The 19,028-nt window shown below is 55.5% G+C and overlaps 1 protein-coding gene across 2 annotated transcripts in view; it reads right to left on the bottom strand.

The window, feature by feature from the left end:
- Positions 1-568: 568 nt before the first annotated feature.
- Positions 569-19,028, bottom strand: part of CTXN1 (cortexin 1) — a 39,395-nt gene continuing 20,935 nt past the window's right edge. For both annotated transcript variants that reach the window (XM_040593750.1, XM_040593751.1), the window contains 2 exons: positions 2,675-2,788; positions 569-2,167 (listed from right to left, as the gene is read on the bottom strand). In XM_040593750.1, the coding sequence (XP_040449684.1) occupies positions 1,747-2,034 (288 nt within the window). In that variant the 5' untranslated portion in view covers positions 2,035-2,167; positions 2,675-2,788 and the 3' untranslated portion in view covers positions 569-1,746. The remainder of the gene's footprint in view (positions 2,168-2,674; positions 2,789-19,028) is intronic.

Here is a 19,028-nt window from a genome sequence, read left to right as displayed (position 1 = left end):
CCTGAGCCTGGGAGGGAGCCCACTGCCTGCCTGGGTGGTGGGAGCGGGGGCGCTGCTGGGGGGGGACACACACTCATGCAGTGACCTGGGCAGAGGAAAATACGCTCCCATTGAGCTCAGGCAGCTGGAAACTGCCGCTCCAGCAGCTCCCTGCGCCCGGCGGTGGGTGCACGGAGTCACAGTTGTGTGGGCCAGTGGTGCCAGAGGAGGTGCAGAAGCAGGGTGCTGGGCTGGGGTACCCACGTTCTGCAGCATCCAGCAGCCACCCAGCCTCTTCCTCCGTGCCAGTGCTCGTGTGACTCTCTGGACATGACCCACACCCACGCATCCAGAAGGTCCCTCTGGATGCAGCAGAACTTACCAGGCTGCTGCTCGTGTCGTGCAGACCCCAGCAGGATGCTCCTGCCCTGGGTCACCCATCCCCTGCGGAGCAGCTCCAGCTTGTACTGGGAGATGTGGGGTCTTGGCTCGGAGAGAGAGGGCAGCCCACCGTGGCCCGGGGGGAGCAGCTGGCACTCCTCTGGGTGCCTGACGGGACGCGTCAAAGAGCAGAAGAAGAAAAGCTGTGTGGGGTTAGCACAGTGCAGCTTTATTTCCATGGTGGGGAAAGAGGTTCTCCCCCACAGGCTCAAATCCCTCAGTACAAACCATCTTACTGGCCCGCTGCCCTTATCCACCATGGCTTCTGCTAGCCCTGTGGCTAGCTGCAGCACCCCTACTCAACAGGCATGGTTCCCGCAGAGGGGCAGGAGGACAGCCTTGCTTTCCCCCCGCCTACTTACACAGCCCTTCCGATACCCAGACGCAGGATGGCCAAGGACAGGCCAGCGACCCCCAGCGACCCCCTGGACATGGGGAGACCACCCTGATCCTGCTGGAGCAGGGTCTGGTCAGAGCGGGATACCAGTGGGAGGCTCCAGGCTTGGGCTGGCTGAGGAGCATCTCCCGAGTGTTGGGTGGGACCTGGGATCCCTCCTGGGATCCCAGCGGGGCCACCCAGGCAGGTCTGCGGGTCACTGCGTGGCTGCACCTCGCTCAGACCATTTCCACCAGTTGGGCAGGGACAGGTCACTACAGTGTGAAGCGGAGAGCAGGCTGCAGGGCTGGATGCCACAAGGGGGCTGCGCGTGGGGGGGTCTCCATCTCCCCCTCACTTGTGGGTGGGGGGAGCACTTGGGGCTGCCACACAGAGAGGAACAAAGCCAGCACTTGGGTCTGGTGCCTATAAACCCCCTGACAGACACAGCTCAGCTACAGGGACACACACACACGCACTGGGCCACGGGCAGCACTCCCCAGAGGACACAGACAAGGGCGATGTGGGGGGCAGGAGGAGGTGGGGGTCAAAGCTCTGGCCTGGCACCAGGCAGAGCCACCCAGACCAGGAGCCCCGAGGGCAGTGGCCGAGGGCAGGTCCCGCCATGCCCTGCCCCATCGCCTCCTGCCCCTCACCGCAGCACACGATGCTGCCCAGGGGCACGATGGGCAGCAGGGACCACGCGGAGTCAGATCACCCCTCCAACACATCTCTCCAAGAGTCCTGCAGACTGTGAAGAGAACTGAAAAGTGCTTAGAAAAGAGAGAAACCCCTAGAAAACCCACCCCGGACAAGAGCCTGATCTCACCTCCCTGCCCAGAGCATCCCTGCTGGCCCAGGGCAACACCACAGAGGAAGGGGGGGCCGGGGCCGGGGCCAGCTGGGGTGGGAGGCACACGGAGCACCCAGGCTCGCCCCATCCCTGCCCTCTACACCAAGGCGTAGTCAAACTGGCCCCTCTCCAACCCCTCCTTGTGGTCGGTCCAGGAGGAGGCGGGCATGCGGCTGTAGGGGTCCAGCAGGATGCGAAAGCAGCGCACCATCAGCATCACCAAGAAGACCAGGAGGAAGATGACAAAGGCAAAGACGGTTTTCTGCTCAGCATCCATACCCGCTGTGCCGGCTGGGTGCTCGACCAAGGAGGGGGAGAGCAGTTCATAATCCATCGTCGATGCATCATTCATGGCAGAGGCGAGGAGCGTGTGGGCAGGGCGCATTCGGCCGCCCCGAAGCCTGGGCAGCCAGCTTCAGCCTCCCGCTATGCCCGTGCACCCAGAGCACTGGTTACTCCATCGCCACCGGCACGGCTGCGCCGAGCTCAGGATTCGCTCCTGCCCAAGCCAAGAGCTCCTGGAAGGGAAAGCAGAGATGGTGAGGGAGGAGGAACAGCCGTGGGCTACAGCAAACGCTGCTAAATAACCAGGGGCAGGGAGGTTCCCAGGTGGATCTCTCATTTTCTAGCAAGCTGAAGAAGCCAATCACAGGGCGCACGAAGGCATGGGATGCATGGGCAGCCCAGGGCACTGGTGCCAAGCTTGCCGGTCTGCCCTTAAATCCCCAGCAATCCTCTGGAGAAGGTGCCCATCTGCTAAGGCTTGTGCTGCAGGGCCTTTTGGAGCAGGTGTTGTGAATCACAGGACAATTCCCACTGGAAAGGCTCTCAGCTGTGGGGCCAGAGTGGGCTGCTCAGGGCTTTACCTAGTCTGGGCTTGAAGTTCTCCCAAGCCAGACACAAGCTTGGGATCTGCTCCTGCCTGCTGAGGGACACGTGTCCAGCTGCCACATCTCTCCTAGCACAGCGACTGCCTTTGGTTTTGCATCAGGTATAGAAGAAGGATGGGGAAGGAGGCCACCTACCTCACTGCAGCTGCGTGGGGTCACTAGCATTGCTCTTGCAATGGGAGGAGGAGAAGGCTGTGTCCAAACAGCCACGTCACTGAGGAAAGATCTCCAGGGTCCAGCTGTCTTGGGCTAGGGATGCAAAACAGAAGGACAAAGATAGCAGAAGAGGTTAAAAGGACCACAGTCACTAGGAGTTGTAGAGAAACACCACAAGGCACGCCTGAAGTTCTCAGTGTCTCATCAGACTGGATGGAGTTCACCTAGGAGAACATCTACACCAACATCCCCTTGCAGCATCCTGGAGCTCGAGTGCTTTCAGTGCTGTGGAGACTCCAGGAAATAAAAGAAAAGCCCCACTGGGAGATATCAGGAAACAGCTGAAACATCTCCCTGCCCTCGCGGGCAGCAATAGTGTCTCTGGGAGCAGTATCAGTGGGAAAGGAAAAGGCAGAGCTAAAGCAGACCCAAGGGCAAGGCCCCCAGTTGCGGACCAGAGCAGGTTCAGCATGGCTCGGACACGTGCTGAGGACCTTCTCCCTTTACCTGCAGCTCCTGGGGCAGCAGGAGGAACAGCACTCACAGGCTTTAAAAATAATTTAATGTAACAGCAGCAAAATAAAGGGCAAGAGCAGCAGCAACAAGGTGAGCCCAGCTGTTCTCTGACTTTTCACCCTGGTTATTTGGTACTCTCCCATCCCGGGCATGTCTCATGTCTAGACCAGAGGCGAGGTGCCCTCTCCGCCAGCCCTGCTCTCCTCTGGGACAGAGCACCACCATGAGACCCCTGCCCACAGGGGTGGCGAGCCCCCAGCTGGCATCCCTGCATCAGTGTTTGGCCAGGGTACCTCTGAACTCCAACCACCACCCCAAACCAGCTGTCCTGGCACTTCCACTGAGAGCAAATCCCCAGGTACTTGCCGAGGGTCCCAGTCTCCTTCAGGGCTGAGTGGGGGCTTTGCCCTCATTTGTCGGGTTTGCACTATCGCAGGGAAGTGCCCAGTGCAGTTCCCTAAAGGGAAACTACACCTCCGTCCCGTGTCACGTTAAGAGGACGTTGGCCACCCCTAGTGTGACTCCATCCAGCAGCCCCTCAGGCTGTCAAGCTTCTGTCATGCTGGGCTTTATTCCTCCCCCCACATAGCCCCAGCTGAGCACGGGATGCAGGTATGAGTCAAACAGGGCTCCCACGGGTACCACATCACAGAACCACAGAACCGTGTAGGCTGGAAAAGACTTTTAAGACCATCGAGTCCAACCATGGACTCAGCTCTGCCAAGGCCACCATTAAACCATGTCCCTAAGCACCAGGTGTTTTAAACACTCCCAGGGATGGTGACTCCACTACCTCGCTGGGCAGCCTGTCCCAGTGCTTGACAACCCCTTGGTGAAGAAATTCTTCCTAATATCCAGCCTAAACCTCCTGCGGCGCAGCTTGAGGAAGGGCAGGAGGATGGAGTTGAGTGACCTGAGCTGGAGCTGCCACCTGGGTCTCCCCCCACAGCTGGTGGGTGGTGGCTCCGTGTGGTGCTGTCTGGGGGAGGAATCCCCACCCGTGGAGAAGCACGGGTGGGACAGAGCATCCCGCTCCTCTCACGGAGCTCTTGGGGGGCGGGTGCAGCTCCCTACAGCCTGAGCCACCCACAGAGCTCCTCCTGCCCTGGGAGCCCTTGGGACCTCCCCGGGCTTTGGAAGCACCATGTGGCTGGGGCACTGCTGCCTCTCCGCTGCGCTTCTCTGTGCTCAGGGGACATTTGTGCTTCCCACTGATGCATCTGGGTTAGAAAAATCTCCCGTCATGGTTCTCGATGCCAGAGATGCTCAGGACTGGCCCTGCTGCAATATAAGGTACCCAAGCACAAATCATATATCTGGAGATACCAGCTAACTCACACATCAAAAGTGCAGAGAGGAACGGGCACGTTCAGGAGAAAACAGAAGATTTTCTGCTAAATAGTATCCCTATTTTTTTATCCTGTAGTACTCAGGATAAAGGGTTCCCCTCACATTTGGGATGCATTGCTTTTTCACTACTGTGTGAAGAATCAGATCTTACTTTCCCGGGAATTTTGAGCAGAGCAAAAAAAACCTGCTGATAAGACAGTTAAATGAAGGCAGCTGTTATTTAAGGAACGTTTGATTGAGTTTTATTAAGATTCATGTTCCCTTAGTAACTAAGAAGAATACATGAGCAAGGAAATTGCTTAATAGGGACTGAGCTCACAAAGGAAGAGGATCACTGTCAACAATTCAGCAACGCTGCGGTGAGATTTTTCTGGGTATGAACCACGAATTAAACATTTAATTTGGGAATGGCAAATATCTAATGAGATATTAATTTAAAAAGAAGTATGGAGCCGTGTTTACCGATGCAGGATGCCATCTGGTACAGAGGGCTCACCCTTCCCACTACAGACACCTCCAATCTGGGAATGTGAGTGGGCAGTGAAGGGAGGTTATGGGCGCTCAGCAGGGATGGGGCTGCACAGCACCGGCATGACTCAGCCTGCTCACTGGACTACACCCAGACACTCCTGCTAGCGCCAGCTTGTTCCACCCTTTAAGTCCTTGCAGGTTTTTAACCAGGAGTCAAGACGTAGGGATAGGTAGTGGGTGGGAAAGCACAAAGGCCTGGAGAAGAGAAGGCTCCAGGGACACCCTGCTGCGCCCTTTTGGTAATTAAAGGGGGCTTATAAGGGAGATGGGGACAGGGGTAATGGTTCTAAACTAAAAGAGGGGAGATCCAGACTAGCTATAAGGAAAAAATGTTTACGCTGAGGGTGAAGCACGGGCACAGAGAGCCCAGAGAGGTGGTGGGTGCCCCATCCCTGGAAACATTCAATGCCAGGTTGGACGGGGCTTGGAGCAACCTGGTCTGGTTGAAGATGTCCCTGCTTATGGCAGGGGGCTGGACCAGGTGGCCTTTAAAGGTCCCTTCCCACCCACACCATTCCATGATTCTAAGAAGTGTCCAAAGCAGAATCAGAGCCTAATTAGGGAAAGCAGCTGGAGAAAGCCTTCTGTGTCAGCCGGAAAGCAATTTCTGGAATCTAACATTTTGGGTATTGCTTACTTCCAATTTACAGCATGGTAACCTTGTTCAAAAGAAAATAATCTGTTCCTCCTTCAAACAGTTTACTCCCACCAGCAAATAAAAGATGAAGCCGGGAGCCCTGGCGTAGCCGTGCTTCGCTCCGCGTTAGTCCAGCTCGGTGCAGCTGGTGTGCAAGGGATGGGGAGCGGGGAGCCCAGCTCCCTGTGCAGGGTCTGAGCAACGAGGCAGCTCCCCAGGTCACCGGTAAATCTGTCTCAGGGGGCTGGGAGGTTACAGCAGCTTTGCAGCACCTGGCACTGAAAGGTGTGTGTTTTGTCAGCACGAATTAAAAAACCCAGACCCGCGTGATTTGCACAATAAAGCACCATAAAGGTTTGATACTCTCAAAGGATGGAGCTGGAAGATGACAGGGCATGAGCCACACGGAGCAGGGCTTAATTGCACGGTGTCGTCAGTGCAGCTGAACAGCTAGGGAATTACTCCGTTTACACACTTTTAAATAGACCCAACTTAGTACTTCTATAACCCAAAATAGACATTTACAATTATATAAGGATGAGAAATAAGACTAATGTCTTCAAAGGAGAAACTGGAGCTACTTTTGATGGAGGAGACCTAGGAGGGGCTAAAATGCTTAAATTCAAATGAAGCTTTCGCAGAGACCAGAATGAAATGCCTGCACAGAGAATAAGGACCGGAGCAAATCCATTAGGATGGTGCTAAAATAACCCTGCTTTGAAAAGCACAACCCTACTGTTGCCCCCCCTACAAAGCTATTTGAGACATCTAGGAGACAAATTTAAAAGATAGATGCAGCCAGGGTCCTGGGAATGTCTGACAAAGATGGTTCTGTGACCAGGAGAGCAGTGCAGCATAAGCACTAACACAGGGCTCCAGCAAAAGGCTGAGAGCACATCTGCTGCTCGGTGGGAGCCTGAGGTCTCGCAGGACCCGGCTCCCTGCGCTCCCCTTGGTTAATATTCATTGCATCACTGCACATGGTGCACAACCGCCTGTTGCAACCAGACAGCAAACGCGATCGCCAGGGAGATAGGAAAGCAAACGCCCTCACGAGGACTGCAGGCAAACAAGTTTCTGCCTAAGCAGGAGGATTTCTAGGACCTCAGGTCCTTAGAGATGGGAAAAGGCTTTACCTGCAAGTGCAGCAGGGCTGTGGCGCTCGCTCCGGTGTGCCAAAGGGTCCGTCCATCCGCAGCGGGTCCACTCGCCCCGGTGGAGCTGGAGGCAGCTGGGTGCCTCCCTGGGGCATGCGCCCTGTGCCTGGCACTGGGACACCACCTCGGAGGCAGCGGAATTCTTTGCAGCGTTGACTTTGCCTTTTTGGGTAAACCTGGCCGCTGGGTTCAAGGAACGCATCCCGCCGGGTTCCTGCCCGGCTGCAGCACAAGCACAACCAGGGGCCCTGCCAGGGGAAGCTGAACTTCCAACGGGATGCAGACCCCTGGAGCAAAGAGCTGTGTGGGCCCTCGGAGGTGTTTCTGCCCCCTCGGAGGTGTTTCTGCCCCCCGTTTAAGCACATTGTGGGTCTCCTGCCTGGCCGATGCTGAGAGCACAGGGCTGTGTTCTCCTGCTGCCCTATGGCACACACCCTGGCCCCGGGAGCAAACAAAGCTGGGACTCTCCAGACGTGTTTCTGCCTTCCCTTCCTACACATCCCAAAGCCAAATTGCTGCGCTGTCCCTGGAAATCTGCTCCTGCCTTTGCCACCAGGTGCTGGTGCAGGGCTCACACAGGGGCCGTCTCCTCTCTCCTTCCTCAGCAGGCAGCCAAGCCCAGCAGGAACAAAGTTGTTTCCCATTTTGGGAACCCAGTCTGCCCAGAGAGCAGTGTGTGCAACCTCGCCTTCCCAGCTTCCCTCTTCTCGCTGCCAGGGGGGCACCCAAGCCTTAACCTCAGCACCCTCCACCGAACATCCCTGCAGGGAGAGACCCTCCTGGCCCTGCCGAGGTGGGTATGTACATTGTACAGATGATGCTGTGCCCCAAGAAGGATGCTGAGCCCCCTTCTGCCTTCAGCCTGGCTGTGTCTGAACCACCTACGGGGTGCATCTCAGCCTGGTGGTACAGGCAAACACCGGGCAGCTAGCTGCCCAGGGACAGGCAGCACCAGTATCTACCCAGGAACCACAGTCCATGTCTGGGCTCCCTCCCTATTAATGCTTGTTACCGACAGCAAGATCCTGGGGGCTCCTTCATGGACCCTCTCAGTCCCTCTCCATCACTTGGCCCTGTGAGGGCAGCGTGAGGATGGACAAGGACATATGGTGTCCAAGAGACATTGGACCAGCAGCCAACACCCATGCTCGAGGAAGATCCCAAGCCTCAGCGGATCCCCTAGTTGGTCTGATGTAGACAGATCTCCCCTCACGCTCTAAAGCCTGCTCACAACATCGCTTTTCAAGCATCTTCCACCACAAGGAGTGGTAGGACAGGCTGGGGCTCCAGCCCAGCACATCTGTACCCCAAACCCTGACGTTAAGAGCTTGGTCCATCTTCTGCTAAAGCAGCCTGTGCTAAGGGGAAGGCCACCTTCTCCACCACTGCTTCTCCAAACCCATGCAGCCACTGTGGAGGGGCTCTCCCAACAAGGCAGCTCTGCTGGACAAGACTGCAGCCATGTGCAGCAGCCAGGGGGAATGAGCAGAGCACAGACACGAAGTATAAGGGATGTCCCATCCACTTTTTTGCAAGTGAAAGGGGCAGCCTTTCAGCCAAGGGGGAGTTTAGCCCAGCCCCAGTTAAGCAGAGATTCTTGCCCCCAGATCCCAGGCTCTGGCATCCCTGGACCCCCGGGGTGGGGGGCACGGGAAGCCTGGACAAGCGCAGGGCTCTGCAGCACACCCTTCACCTGCCTCCTCTCCGCAGTCACCCCAGCACACATGGAAAACCTACCACTGCCAAACCAAGCCACCTGGGAAGAAGATACACCCCCCAGGAAAGGTTGCTCCCACCCATCCCACCCCAAATCCCAGCCTCCTGCCCTCTCCATCCAGCCCTGACAGCCGACACCAGAAGATATACTGGACCCCAGCACCAAACAAGCAGAGCCAGCCCCACCTCCTCAGCCCACCACCCTGAGGGGTGGGGGGTCCCTGGCAGCCAAGTGCGAAGGGAATGACACCCCCCGGCTCTGCTCCCCACAGCACGAGAGTAGATGGGGCTTGGGTGGTACCTGGCTGCCACGGACTCCCGGCTCCATCACTTGCCATCTCGAGCGAAGGAGCAGCCGCCTCTCTCCTGGGGAGTGCACAGGGAAGGCAGCTGCTCTTCACTCACGCTGGAGCGGGTTCCTATGGCGATGCAGAATCAATTATAATAAAAGGTGGAGCACAGCAATTGGAGACGAGAGAAGTTTCGTGAGCTGCCTGCCTGGGAAAGCCAGATGGTGGGAGAACACAGGGCTGGGGGCTGAGCCTGCCCAGCCCCAGGCTACGCTTCCTGGATCCTTGTGTTGCTCCCACCGAAGCCCCTCTAATCCCCAAAGCAACGCGCCTGCGTCACAGCCCTCCCAAGCCATCTGAGACCCCTGCGTGCCCACAGCGTGCCCGTGTCTGTCCCAGACCCCCAGCCCCAGTCCTGGCATCTTGGGATGCTCCAGAGCCAGTGCAGCATCCCTGCCGGGCAGGGACCCCCCCTGCCACTCAGGCCACTGCCAGCTGCACCCAGGGCAAGGGACTGAGCATCAGCGAGACACTGGGGCACAGCCGGCCGTGAAGATGCCCAAAGGACTGCAGAATCTCACTGCAGCCCCACAAACACCTTCCCACCCCAGCCCCAAGCAGCCATCCAGTTTTCTGGGATGCAAAGAGCTGCCAGGCTTGCACAGAGTCACACCTGGCTCGCAGGGAAACATGCCCAAGCTCTGGGAGCTCTCCAGGAACCTGACTACATGCCTGGACCCGAACCAGGAACCCAGCACAGCAGCAGTCCCGCACAAGCTCCCAGAAGACGAGCGTGCGTCACCGGCTCTGCCTGCTGCTGCCTCCCACCTGCCTGCCCTCCCCACCTCTGCCAGACATATCTGTAGGAGCAAACTCGAGGGATGTTTTTTCCACTCGGGAGAAGAGCAACAGGAGCCTTGGAGCCTGGGCTGATGAGATACAATTTGGAGGAAGAACTAGCACCAGATGGTTGGTCACCACGACCGGGACACACTGACCACAGGGTCATTATCCACACCCAGCTTCAAAGGACATCCTCAGAGCTAAAAGATGCAGCGATAAGAGGGTCCAGGCTCCTGCCAGGAGGAGGTCAGCAAGTGAAAAATGACCTGCAAATAAATATACTTGGTCACGCCAGCAAAACCACCAAGTTCTTGGCACAGTCTGGCTGTCTGAGCTCCTCCCACGGCCCCAGCAAGATGGATTTGGCCATCCCCAGCCACTCCAGGAACATTTTCAGGTCAAGCCTGGGAGCTGGATGCCCCTTTGAGCACAGTTTCTCCCCTAAGCCATCACCACTTTGGCCACATATGGCTCATGGCTCCTGCCGAACGGCAGATCATTGCACACACAAATCCCCATGGAGGAGAGAAGAGAGCTCAGGTCCTGCTGTACCAGAGCCCCAAGGGGACAGAGACAGGGAGGAGGAGGAGGAGACTTCATGCAAGGGAAACCAGGGGGACACCCACTGCTAGCTGCTCTGGAGAAAAAGGGATTCATTTCTCCTCATCCAGGTGCTCGGGAGGAGACAGAAAAGACTCCAGATGGCTGTTGGAGGCACCTAGAAGTGCAGATTAGATGCTAAGGCTGCAGGTAGCCGCTGGGAGCTAATGCAACCCCTCCGCACATTGCTTCCTCTTTACAATTTTAGCGATTTCCCCGGTGCAAAAATTCATCCTGCAAAAATTAATCACCAAACCATAAAAGCAAACTCCTCTATGTGTAACAGCACCAGAGGAGCATAATTGTGATCCCCAGCCCCTTCAGCACAGTGCAGCGTGCTCCCTTCCTACAACGAGGTGATTCATTGTAAATACCTGGAAATAACCACGCAATTTCCTGCACTATCCATCTTAGCTGCTAATTGAAATGGGTTTTCTGAAAGGTGCCTACAGAGAGCATTCTCACACTTAATCAGCACAGGGAACGCTCACTGCCTGGGGCAAAGGGGAGGCAGGCCACATCAGTGGCTTCCCTGCAAAATTAATATTGCTTTGCTAGTCCTCTGTCCCCTGGCAGGACTGGGGTGTGTGTGTGAATGAACAGTTCCCAAAGGCCTCCTGCACATCCACTCTGGAAGAGCCACGGGAGCCTTCCGTGCTCTGTGGCTGCACTGTTTGTGGAGCCATGTCCCCTGCAAGCTGCAGGACCTGCTTGTGTCGAGGACCCTGGGAGCCCCTCTGCTGATGGGTACCCACCGGCAGAGCCTCCTCCCTGCATCCACCCCACCCCAAGCCAACTTAGCCCAGACAGCCCAGTCCATTCCAGCCCAGCCCAGTCCATTCCCACTCCACCTAGCCCAATCCAATCTAGTCCATCCCAGTCAAGCCCCATCTAACCCTCCCCTTGGCCCCACGACCTTGATTTTCACGTCTCTCGTGCACCATGACTAGCCAAGTAACCTTGCCACATCCTGAACATCCCAGCTCCTGGCCAGAGCAGGAGCTCTGAGCTGGTCACATACCAGCTCAGCATCCAAACTCAAAACACCAGCTGGTTCCTGAGATGATGGCACTGAGTTTTCACCATTTCCAGCTGTTGCTTGTTTTCCAGACCCAGATTTCCGTGGGCTTCCCCATGGCTCATTTGCTCATCGTCCCATCTCTCTCCAGGTGACGGTGACCCAGCACCCTTTGCCCCGGGCTGCTGGGCTGTGACAAGACAGCACACGGCACCCCCTCCCCAGGGGTCCTGGCACTCCATGCGCTTTCTGTGTTGGCTGCTCCAGGCTTTGCTACCATGTCTAAGCCTGATCTGCAAAGAGAGGTCCTCAACACCTCCGCCAGCCTTTCTCCTCCCCAGAGGCCAGCTGGGTGCAACATACAGAGCTGCTGTGGAGACACAGGCTGCGGCCAGCACCCTGCACCAGCAGAAGGGACCAGCCCCTGCCCCAGGGCATCCTCATCCAGCTGCTCCTGTGCCAGACTGGCAGCAGCTCTGCTCCACGGTGGAGACCGTGGCTGCATTTCAATGAGCTCCTGCTGATTTTATCTCCTTTAAACTGATGAGGGTTGTTTGTGCAAACACAATTACATCAGCTGAGAGCTCTCCATGAGCACAGCAACCACATTATGGACCGGACAGGATTTCCCTTGCTGGGATTGTCTCCAGCAGAGCAGGCTGCATCTGTGACACTGAGCAAGAGCCAAGAGGAGCAGGAAGGGTGCTGAGCATGCAGGTGTGCATCGGTCCCAGCCCACACCTTCCCAAAAGCACAGGGAACAGAGTCCAGGTGAGCAGCAGCAGAGCCAGGGTACATGAAGTCCCTCACTGTTGCAGCCTGGTTTGCTTTGGAGTCCTCCCAGAGGAGCACAAAACCACACCAGGCACAGGGTCCCCCTTTGCTGCATCACTGGCAGCAGCTTGGACCCTGCTACCTCGTGGCATCGTGCAGAGACCAAGCCCATCTCCTCTGATCCAGAAGTTTCCAGCACTTCAGGCTGTCAGAGCAAGGCTTCCTGCCCAAACCAACAGACCTTGTGCTGGGACCCCCCAGGCAGGGTCTGTGTGGGGAGAGCAGAGCTCGCTCCTTCAAGGAACCAGCAGAGGATAAGCACAAAATGGCTTTAGTGACTACACATGTGGATTCCCCCAGACCAGTGATTCCGGGCAAGTCACCCACATGTCCCTTTACAGCCAAGCCATCGTGTACACAGGATCCCAGGTCCAGTATACTCAGGATGCTCTAATTCTTTTTTCTTGAAATTCCTACCCACCCACCCACCCTTAAGTCCCTGCTCAAGTACATACCTGGGGGTATCATCGTGTGGGAGCTTCCCACCCTGCCCTCACTTCTTGGAAGGGTCTCAGAGCTGGAGGATATCCTTCTGCTGAAGATTTGGCCTCTTACAAGAAAAGCTGGATAAGCCTTGGGGAAAACTCGGGACACAAGTTCCCTGAGGCACATGGAAGACTCTGGCATTCGGAAATATCGATCCTGACTGCACTTCAGAGCATGGATTTAATACTGCACAGCAGCCTGCAGTCACTGCCCCAGCAAAGCACCGGGCGGGTGGTCCAGGCTTTGGATGATGCTGAACTAATTGTACCATGGAGACAGCAAGGGAGTTTGTTCTGCCTGGACTTAGAGGACTTGGTAATTAAATGATGTTCAGGTTTTGCATTATCTCACCACTCAGCCAAGCACTTTTGAAAGAAAAAAGAAGAATGTTTCTCTAATCAAAAATCTATTCACCTATGAAACGCAATAAATCTCAGAAAGGGATCTAAGCACTTTTTTTTTTAGTGCTGACAAAGTGATATTGTAAAATACTGCAGCGGTTGCACTGGGTAAAACCCTGTGGCACAGAATGACTGTTTTTGTCTTTGAGGACAGAGACTGCAAACGCACACTCGGATGCTTCGGTTCAAGGCAAAAATAGTTGCCCATGTCTCGGTGAAAACCACCTTTTATTCACACAGATTTCACCGATTAAAGATTTTAATTTAACTGCCAATGGCAATTAACGAAAATTAGCTTCTGACTTAGTATGAGACGGGATCGCAGCACGTGCTGCTGCTGCCTCGGAAGGGCTGGGCAGCTCAGGGAAGGTTCTCGCCTTGAACAGCTGGGCTTGATGATCTCAAAGGTCTTTTCCAGCCTAAATGATTCTCCGAGATCCTCTCCCTGGCCTGAAGGCACCGTGTGCCCCGTGAGCGGTAGGGATGGAGCCAGGCTGGGTGCACCAAGGCCGGCAGGGCTGGTGGCAGCTCCCATCCCCTTTCTGGAAAATACCGACACCAACCCGACCCTTCATGCTGGGGGCTGAGGACACATTTCTCAACATGCCCGGGTGACAACGAGGGAAGAGAATGTCCTTTCCCGGGCTCATCCAGAGCACTTGGGAGCAGCTGACACCTCCGGAACGGCAGCTGATCAAGCAGCTGATCAAGCAGGGAATCGCACCTCATTACTCTTTCCAAGTTTGGCTTCGCAAAGCCATCGCGGATAACGTGAGGGATGCTGTGCAGCTCACCTGTTCTCTGCTGTCTGCAGGCGGCGTGCCCTCTCCCTGCGCAGCCCCAGCAGTTGCTGAGAGCTTCCTTTACCCACTAGGGAGAAGTCAGGAGAGGAACCACGGTCCTTCAGGGACTCCAGCACCTGTGGAGTCATGGCAGTGTCATCTCCAAGTCCTCTGCAGCCCAGGACTGCCACAGTCCCAGTCAGCCCTGGAGGGGACCACATCATCCCAGGACGAGGCCATGGGGATGGGGTCCCCAGGCCACCCCGTGGAGGGGGAGCAGGCAGGTGCAGCGCGGAGCAGAGCTGGCAGGACTAGCTGCCCCAAGGGCCACACCTGCACGTGCCCTCCAGGGTCATTCCTCTGTTCTGCCTAAGAGATGCAGTTAGTCTTAAAAAAATCCAGGATGGAAGTGTCACCAGCTGCTGTGGCTTTGATGGCTGGTGTCAGTCACCAGACAATGAGGGACTATCAAGTTCTCCTACTTGATCATCTAAATTTGTCCAGCTTGGTCCATATAATTCTCTTGAAGATAAACTGCTCCACTGCCAGTGTCCCAGAGAGAGCACCAAGGCTCATGGGGCCAGCCTACGGCTGGGATGCAAATCTGGAGCTGCCACCAGACAAAGACCAGGCTTCCAGCAAGTGTCTGCTGTCTTTCCAAGCAGACCTTCCTTTGGGAAAAGGATCCTTTGGACTCAGCATAGCCAAAGCCGCCGTTCCTGCCCCCCCAGAAGGTGCCCAGGCGTGCTCCTCACCATGCAGCAGCACCAAGGGGCTGGCCAGGTCAGTGGCAGCTGCTGGATTAAATCCCGGAATCCACAGCTAAGGAATGTTACTGACGATGCAAGGTCAAGCCACTTGAAAGCTGGGATTTGCCAGGCAGGAGGTTGTCTCAGCCACATTAATTAGGCCCCCTTCTCCAACAGCATTATGATACAGCAATTAATGACAAAATCACTCACTATTTCTTCCCATGCCTGGGCAGCTGTTCAATGTCTCTGCTTGTTTTCCTTTTGCGGTGTTTGGCCTTGCCGTTGCACGTGCTGCATCCAACCCTGTGTGGGCTACAAGACCGTGAAGCCCCTTCTGCAAGTGCCGGGGCTCGAGCTCTGGGAGCGCTGAAGAATCACCCCCAGGACAAAGGGTGAAGCGTTTTGGAGGAATTTGTTGCTGGCTTCAGTCTCATCTCCAGAATTATAAATTTTCTTCCCACAGACAAAAGTGGGCCAGCGAAGTGGTAGTCATTACTGTGCCTCATTTCAGGTTCTATTCTAAAAGACAGAGGTTTATTTGCAACAAGAAGGAAACATCAGTTTCCTCTGATTTCATTTAAGCCAAAATTATCCCTTAAAAAAAAAAAAAAAAAAAAAAGTACCCTGAGGTAGATCCACAGCAAGTTCTTGTAAAGAGGTAGAGCTGGGCACGGTGACAAGCAATAAATACATAATTTTACAACAGAAGCCACTAGGCAACCCCACTGTATTGAGACAGGAAAATGAGGGAAGACCTGGTCTTTTTACTCCAGATCCAGCCCACGGGAGCCCTGTGGCACATGCCACCTTGCACAAGGAATCTGCTAAAGTCCTGGAAACAGCAGCTCTGCTCCTCCTGAGAGGGGAGGTTGCTTTCATCCTCCTTCCCCTCATCAGCTGCTCAGGAACCTTCTCATTTCCAGCCCCATTTTGTCCCAGCTAGGTCCATCCCAGCTGCCCAGACCTGCTGGTCACCAGTGACCTCTCCTGCACCGGCTGAGAGCCGCCACGTGCCCGCAGGTGGGACGGGAACCGGGCTGGCACCGCGGGGCTGATGTGAAACACCCGGCTACAGCTGTGCTGTCGGGCAGAGAGGGAGCACGCCTGCTCCACTCTAATTAGTGTGAATCATTAAATAAAATGTCCCCTTCCTGACTTCAGCATGTGTTAGTGAAATAGCTCTATCAAAGCTGCCTTGTCAGGGGACAAGAAGTATCTTTCTGCTGGGATTATACAGCCGTGGAATTATCCCTTGCCTTTGACAAGATCAATTAATTACTTCAAAGTCATTTGCAGTAATAAATTAACTTCTCTTCTTTCCTCCCCGTTAAGCTGGAGCGTAGCTGCTGAGCAAGTAGCAGTACCTGGGCAGGCGCAGGGTCCCTGCCTGGGACCCCCGTGGCCAGGCTCTGAAGCAGGCGAAGGCTGGATTCTGCTCCCGGGGGGTCTCTGCTGGGTTCCCCCAGCCCACCGCCCAGTGGTGCTGCAGGTCTGCCATCCACACCCGGGCGCCTCTTCCTGGGGTCTCCCTGCCCCTTGCCGGCACAACCATGGATGCAGGCGTGCTCTGCACCCCCTGAACCAGGCATCCTCCAGCACAGCAGGGTTCGTGCCTTGCAGCCCAACTCATTCGTGCAGATGGGGTTCCCTCCCCATTCCTACTCAGACATTGGATCAGATGCTCAGCACCGGTTAGAGCAGCCTGGAAGAGCTGCCCCAGGCACCCAGAGGTGCAGGGCTGACCTCGTGTGATGGGCAGGGGTCCCTGCCTGGGGACCCTGTCTTGGGCTGCGATGTCACAGAAGCTTAGAAGCTGGAAAGAGCCCAGAGGAGGCTGAGAAGGAGAGAGAGGTCCTGGAGCAAAAGTTTCGAGGGGCCAGGCAATGCAGACCAACGTAAGGAAGAAACCCAGACCTTGGGTCCTGGGGAGAAGCCGCTTGGTGCCTCCCCAGGCAGCCCACTAACAGGGGGAACCAGGAGCTGCAGCGAGACCACCGGGGGCGGGAACACACCCACGGCTACAGGCAGCCAACCGCCAGACCAAATCCCTACAGCTTTCAGCCAAACTCAGCCATTTTCTAGTTGAGCCGGAGTGGTTCTCGGCTGGTAAACGAAAAAGAGTGAATGCCAGGCTGGTCCCCAGCCAGCCCCATGCCCGACAGCCCACCGCAGCATTACCTGGGTGTCCCCCACGCCTCGGTCCTCCTTTGAGTCCTGGCTGTGCAGAAGGATGAAGGCACTGGAGGACGTAGGCACAGCACCATCAGCCAGGGTCCGGGCACTCGGTCCCACCGGCCACATGAGGACAGCCCTGGTGACTGGCTCTGCCAGACACGCGTTGGCAGCAACTGAGCCACAAACCCTGCAGCTTTCTGGTTGCTCTTTGTCCTGCTGTGGGTCTACACGAGTAGATTTCATGTCCGGGCTAAGACGGGCTGTGTCCCTGACCCACCTGCCTGGCTCTGCAAATGGTCCTGCCAAACCCAAGACCCACACAATGGTGAAGGGAGAAGCATCTACAAAGCAACATGTTTTTCAACAGATATATTCAAATGATGTGTCAGCCCAGGTGATATGGAGGCTGCAGGACACAAATTCTGTCGACACCTTCACTGGGACACATTAATCCGGTCCTAGATAATTCACTCAAAAGAGTCCAGTGATAAAGAGAAGCATTCCCTGAGCAGGCTCTTTCTGAAAGAATTTGTCACCATCAATAAATTGCTGGGAGATTTATTTCTGCCAACCTTAAAACTGCACACAAAGTAATGTGATTTGTTCAAACTCTTTAACATGCTGTTCTCCTTGATTTAAAGTCTGTTGAACTATCTTTATTTTCTTAGCACATTATTAATTCAGATTCTGGCTCTGACGTGAAGGAACTGAGATGCCTCTAGAGTCTGTTATTTGGGAATGAAAGGAGAAAAGGGCAGATGGAAGGGCTTAGGCAGCAAAAAAACAGCTCAGTGTAACTTCAAGCTGGGAATAAGCAAATGTTATCCGCGTCTTGCACGTCACTCGTATTCTTCTTCGTGCCTACAACTTTGACCACGTCAAGATAACCCAGCTCCAGAGCTCCCCATGGGTCTTCCGTTCAAGACTACGTAAATGTATTTCACTCTCCTCAACCCTCTGATCTGCAACCCCAGCTCCAAGGCCAGGGCAGCAACTCTCTGAGCCTTCACGGACCTTAACTGCTGGGACACTGGACAACAGCTGCCTCCAACCCTTGAGGATGGTTTGCCAGCTTTTGCAAGACACCTAATCGGCTCATACCCAATTCAATGAACTTCCCTTTATAGCGGCACCCCTGAGGCCCATGGGGAGGACGCTTGTGCTTTAACTAGCCTTTGTGCCACCAACTCTCACAACATCTCCCCAAAACTGCCAGCTCCAGCATCCATCTCCACCGAACCCAGAGCAGGGATGTGTTCAGCCCAGGGTTGGAGCTGGTGTCCCCTCCAGCAAGGACCCACGAATAAGCGTGGAAACATCCCATAAATGACAAGGAACTGGTCTTCCATAATTTTTGTACAAAATCAGCTAGCTTCCACCCTGCGCTGGCTGAGAAGAGGGGGTGAATTGCTTACAGGAACCTTCCCGACGTTAACCTCCACGTCCCTGAGCAGGGCTGTGTAAAACAACTTCGGCAATTCCTCGGCTGAACAAAGCTCCCAGGGAACATCTGCTCCAAAAGCAACAGCCCTTCACCATCTCAACAGCAAATTCCCCAGGAGAAGGAGCAACCTTTGCAGATGCTTTTGTTTGCTGTGCCCTGACCGGGAGTTAGAAGACTTAGGCCAAGGGGGAGCAGGGGGTCACCCAGCCCCAGGAAATGGGGGCTCTAGCCCTGGGTGGGGGCATTCAGCCTCATTAAACTCGGTGGTGAAACCAAGATGCATGGTTACTGCTTCTGTAGATGAGGACTCCAGCTGCCAAGCCGGCTCCTCGGGGCTGTGCTGGCAGTCTGGAGGAGCGTGAGCACTGCAAGGCCTTGATGCTAATCACTCAGCTTTGGCACTTGTGCTGCTGTGTTGTCTTCTGTCTGTATCCTGATACCACCAGAGACCTCAGCATCTTCCTTCAGGCACAGCAGAGACACTTCCACCACCCTGAAGACCTCGTGACCTCTCCTAACATCATGGGGCAAACTGCCGGTCTGCTGCCAGTGGGGAGCACATGGGCATCCTCCATGCTACAAGCCACCCACTCTCGGTCTCCGACCTGCCCATGCTGCCTCATCTCTCCCATCATCTTGTCTATCAGTTCTGAACTGTTTATCCTCAAACACTTCACAGCCATGCCTGGAGGAGAAAAGCAGCCACATCAGTGGGGAGACAGAACTACCCCCAGCGGGGATCAGCCCGCGGCACAGTGCCTGTTGCACCCTCCTGATGCTTCACCAGTGCAACTGCTCTCC

Source organism: Falco naumanni, chromosome 4 (genome assembly GCF_017639655.2).
Source record: "Falco naumanni isolate bFalNau1 chromosome 4, bFalNau1.pat, whole genome shotgun sequence".
Taxonomy (NCBI): Eukaryota; Metazoa; Chordata; class Aves; order Falconiformes; family Falconidae; genus Falco; species Falco naumanni.
The sequence above is the reverse complement of the archived record's forward strand: the minus strand, read 5'-3'. Positions and strand labels throughout refer to the sequence as shown.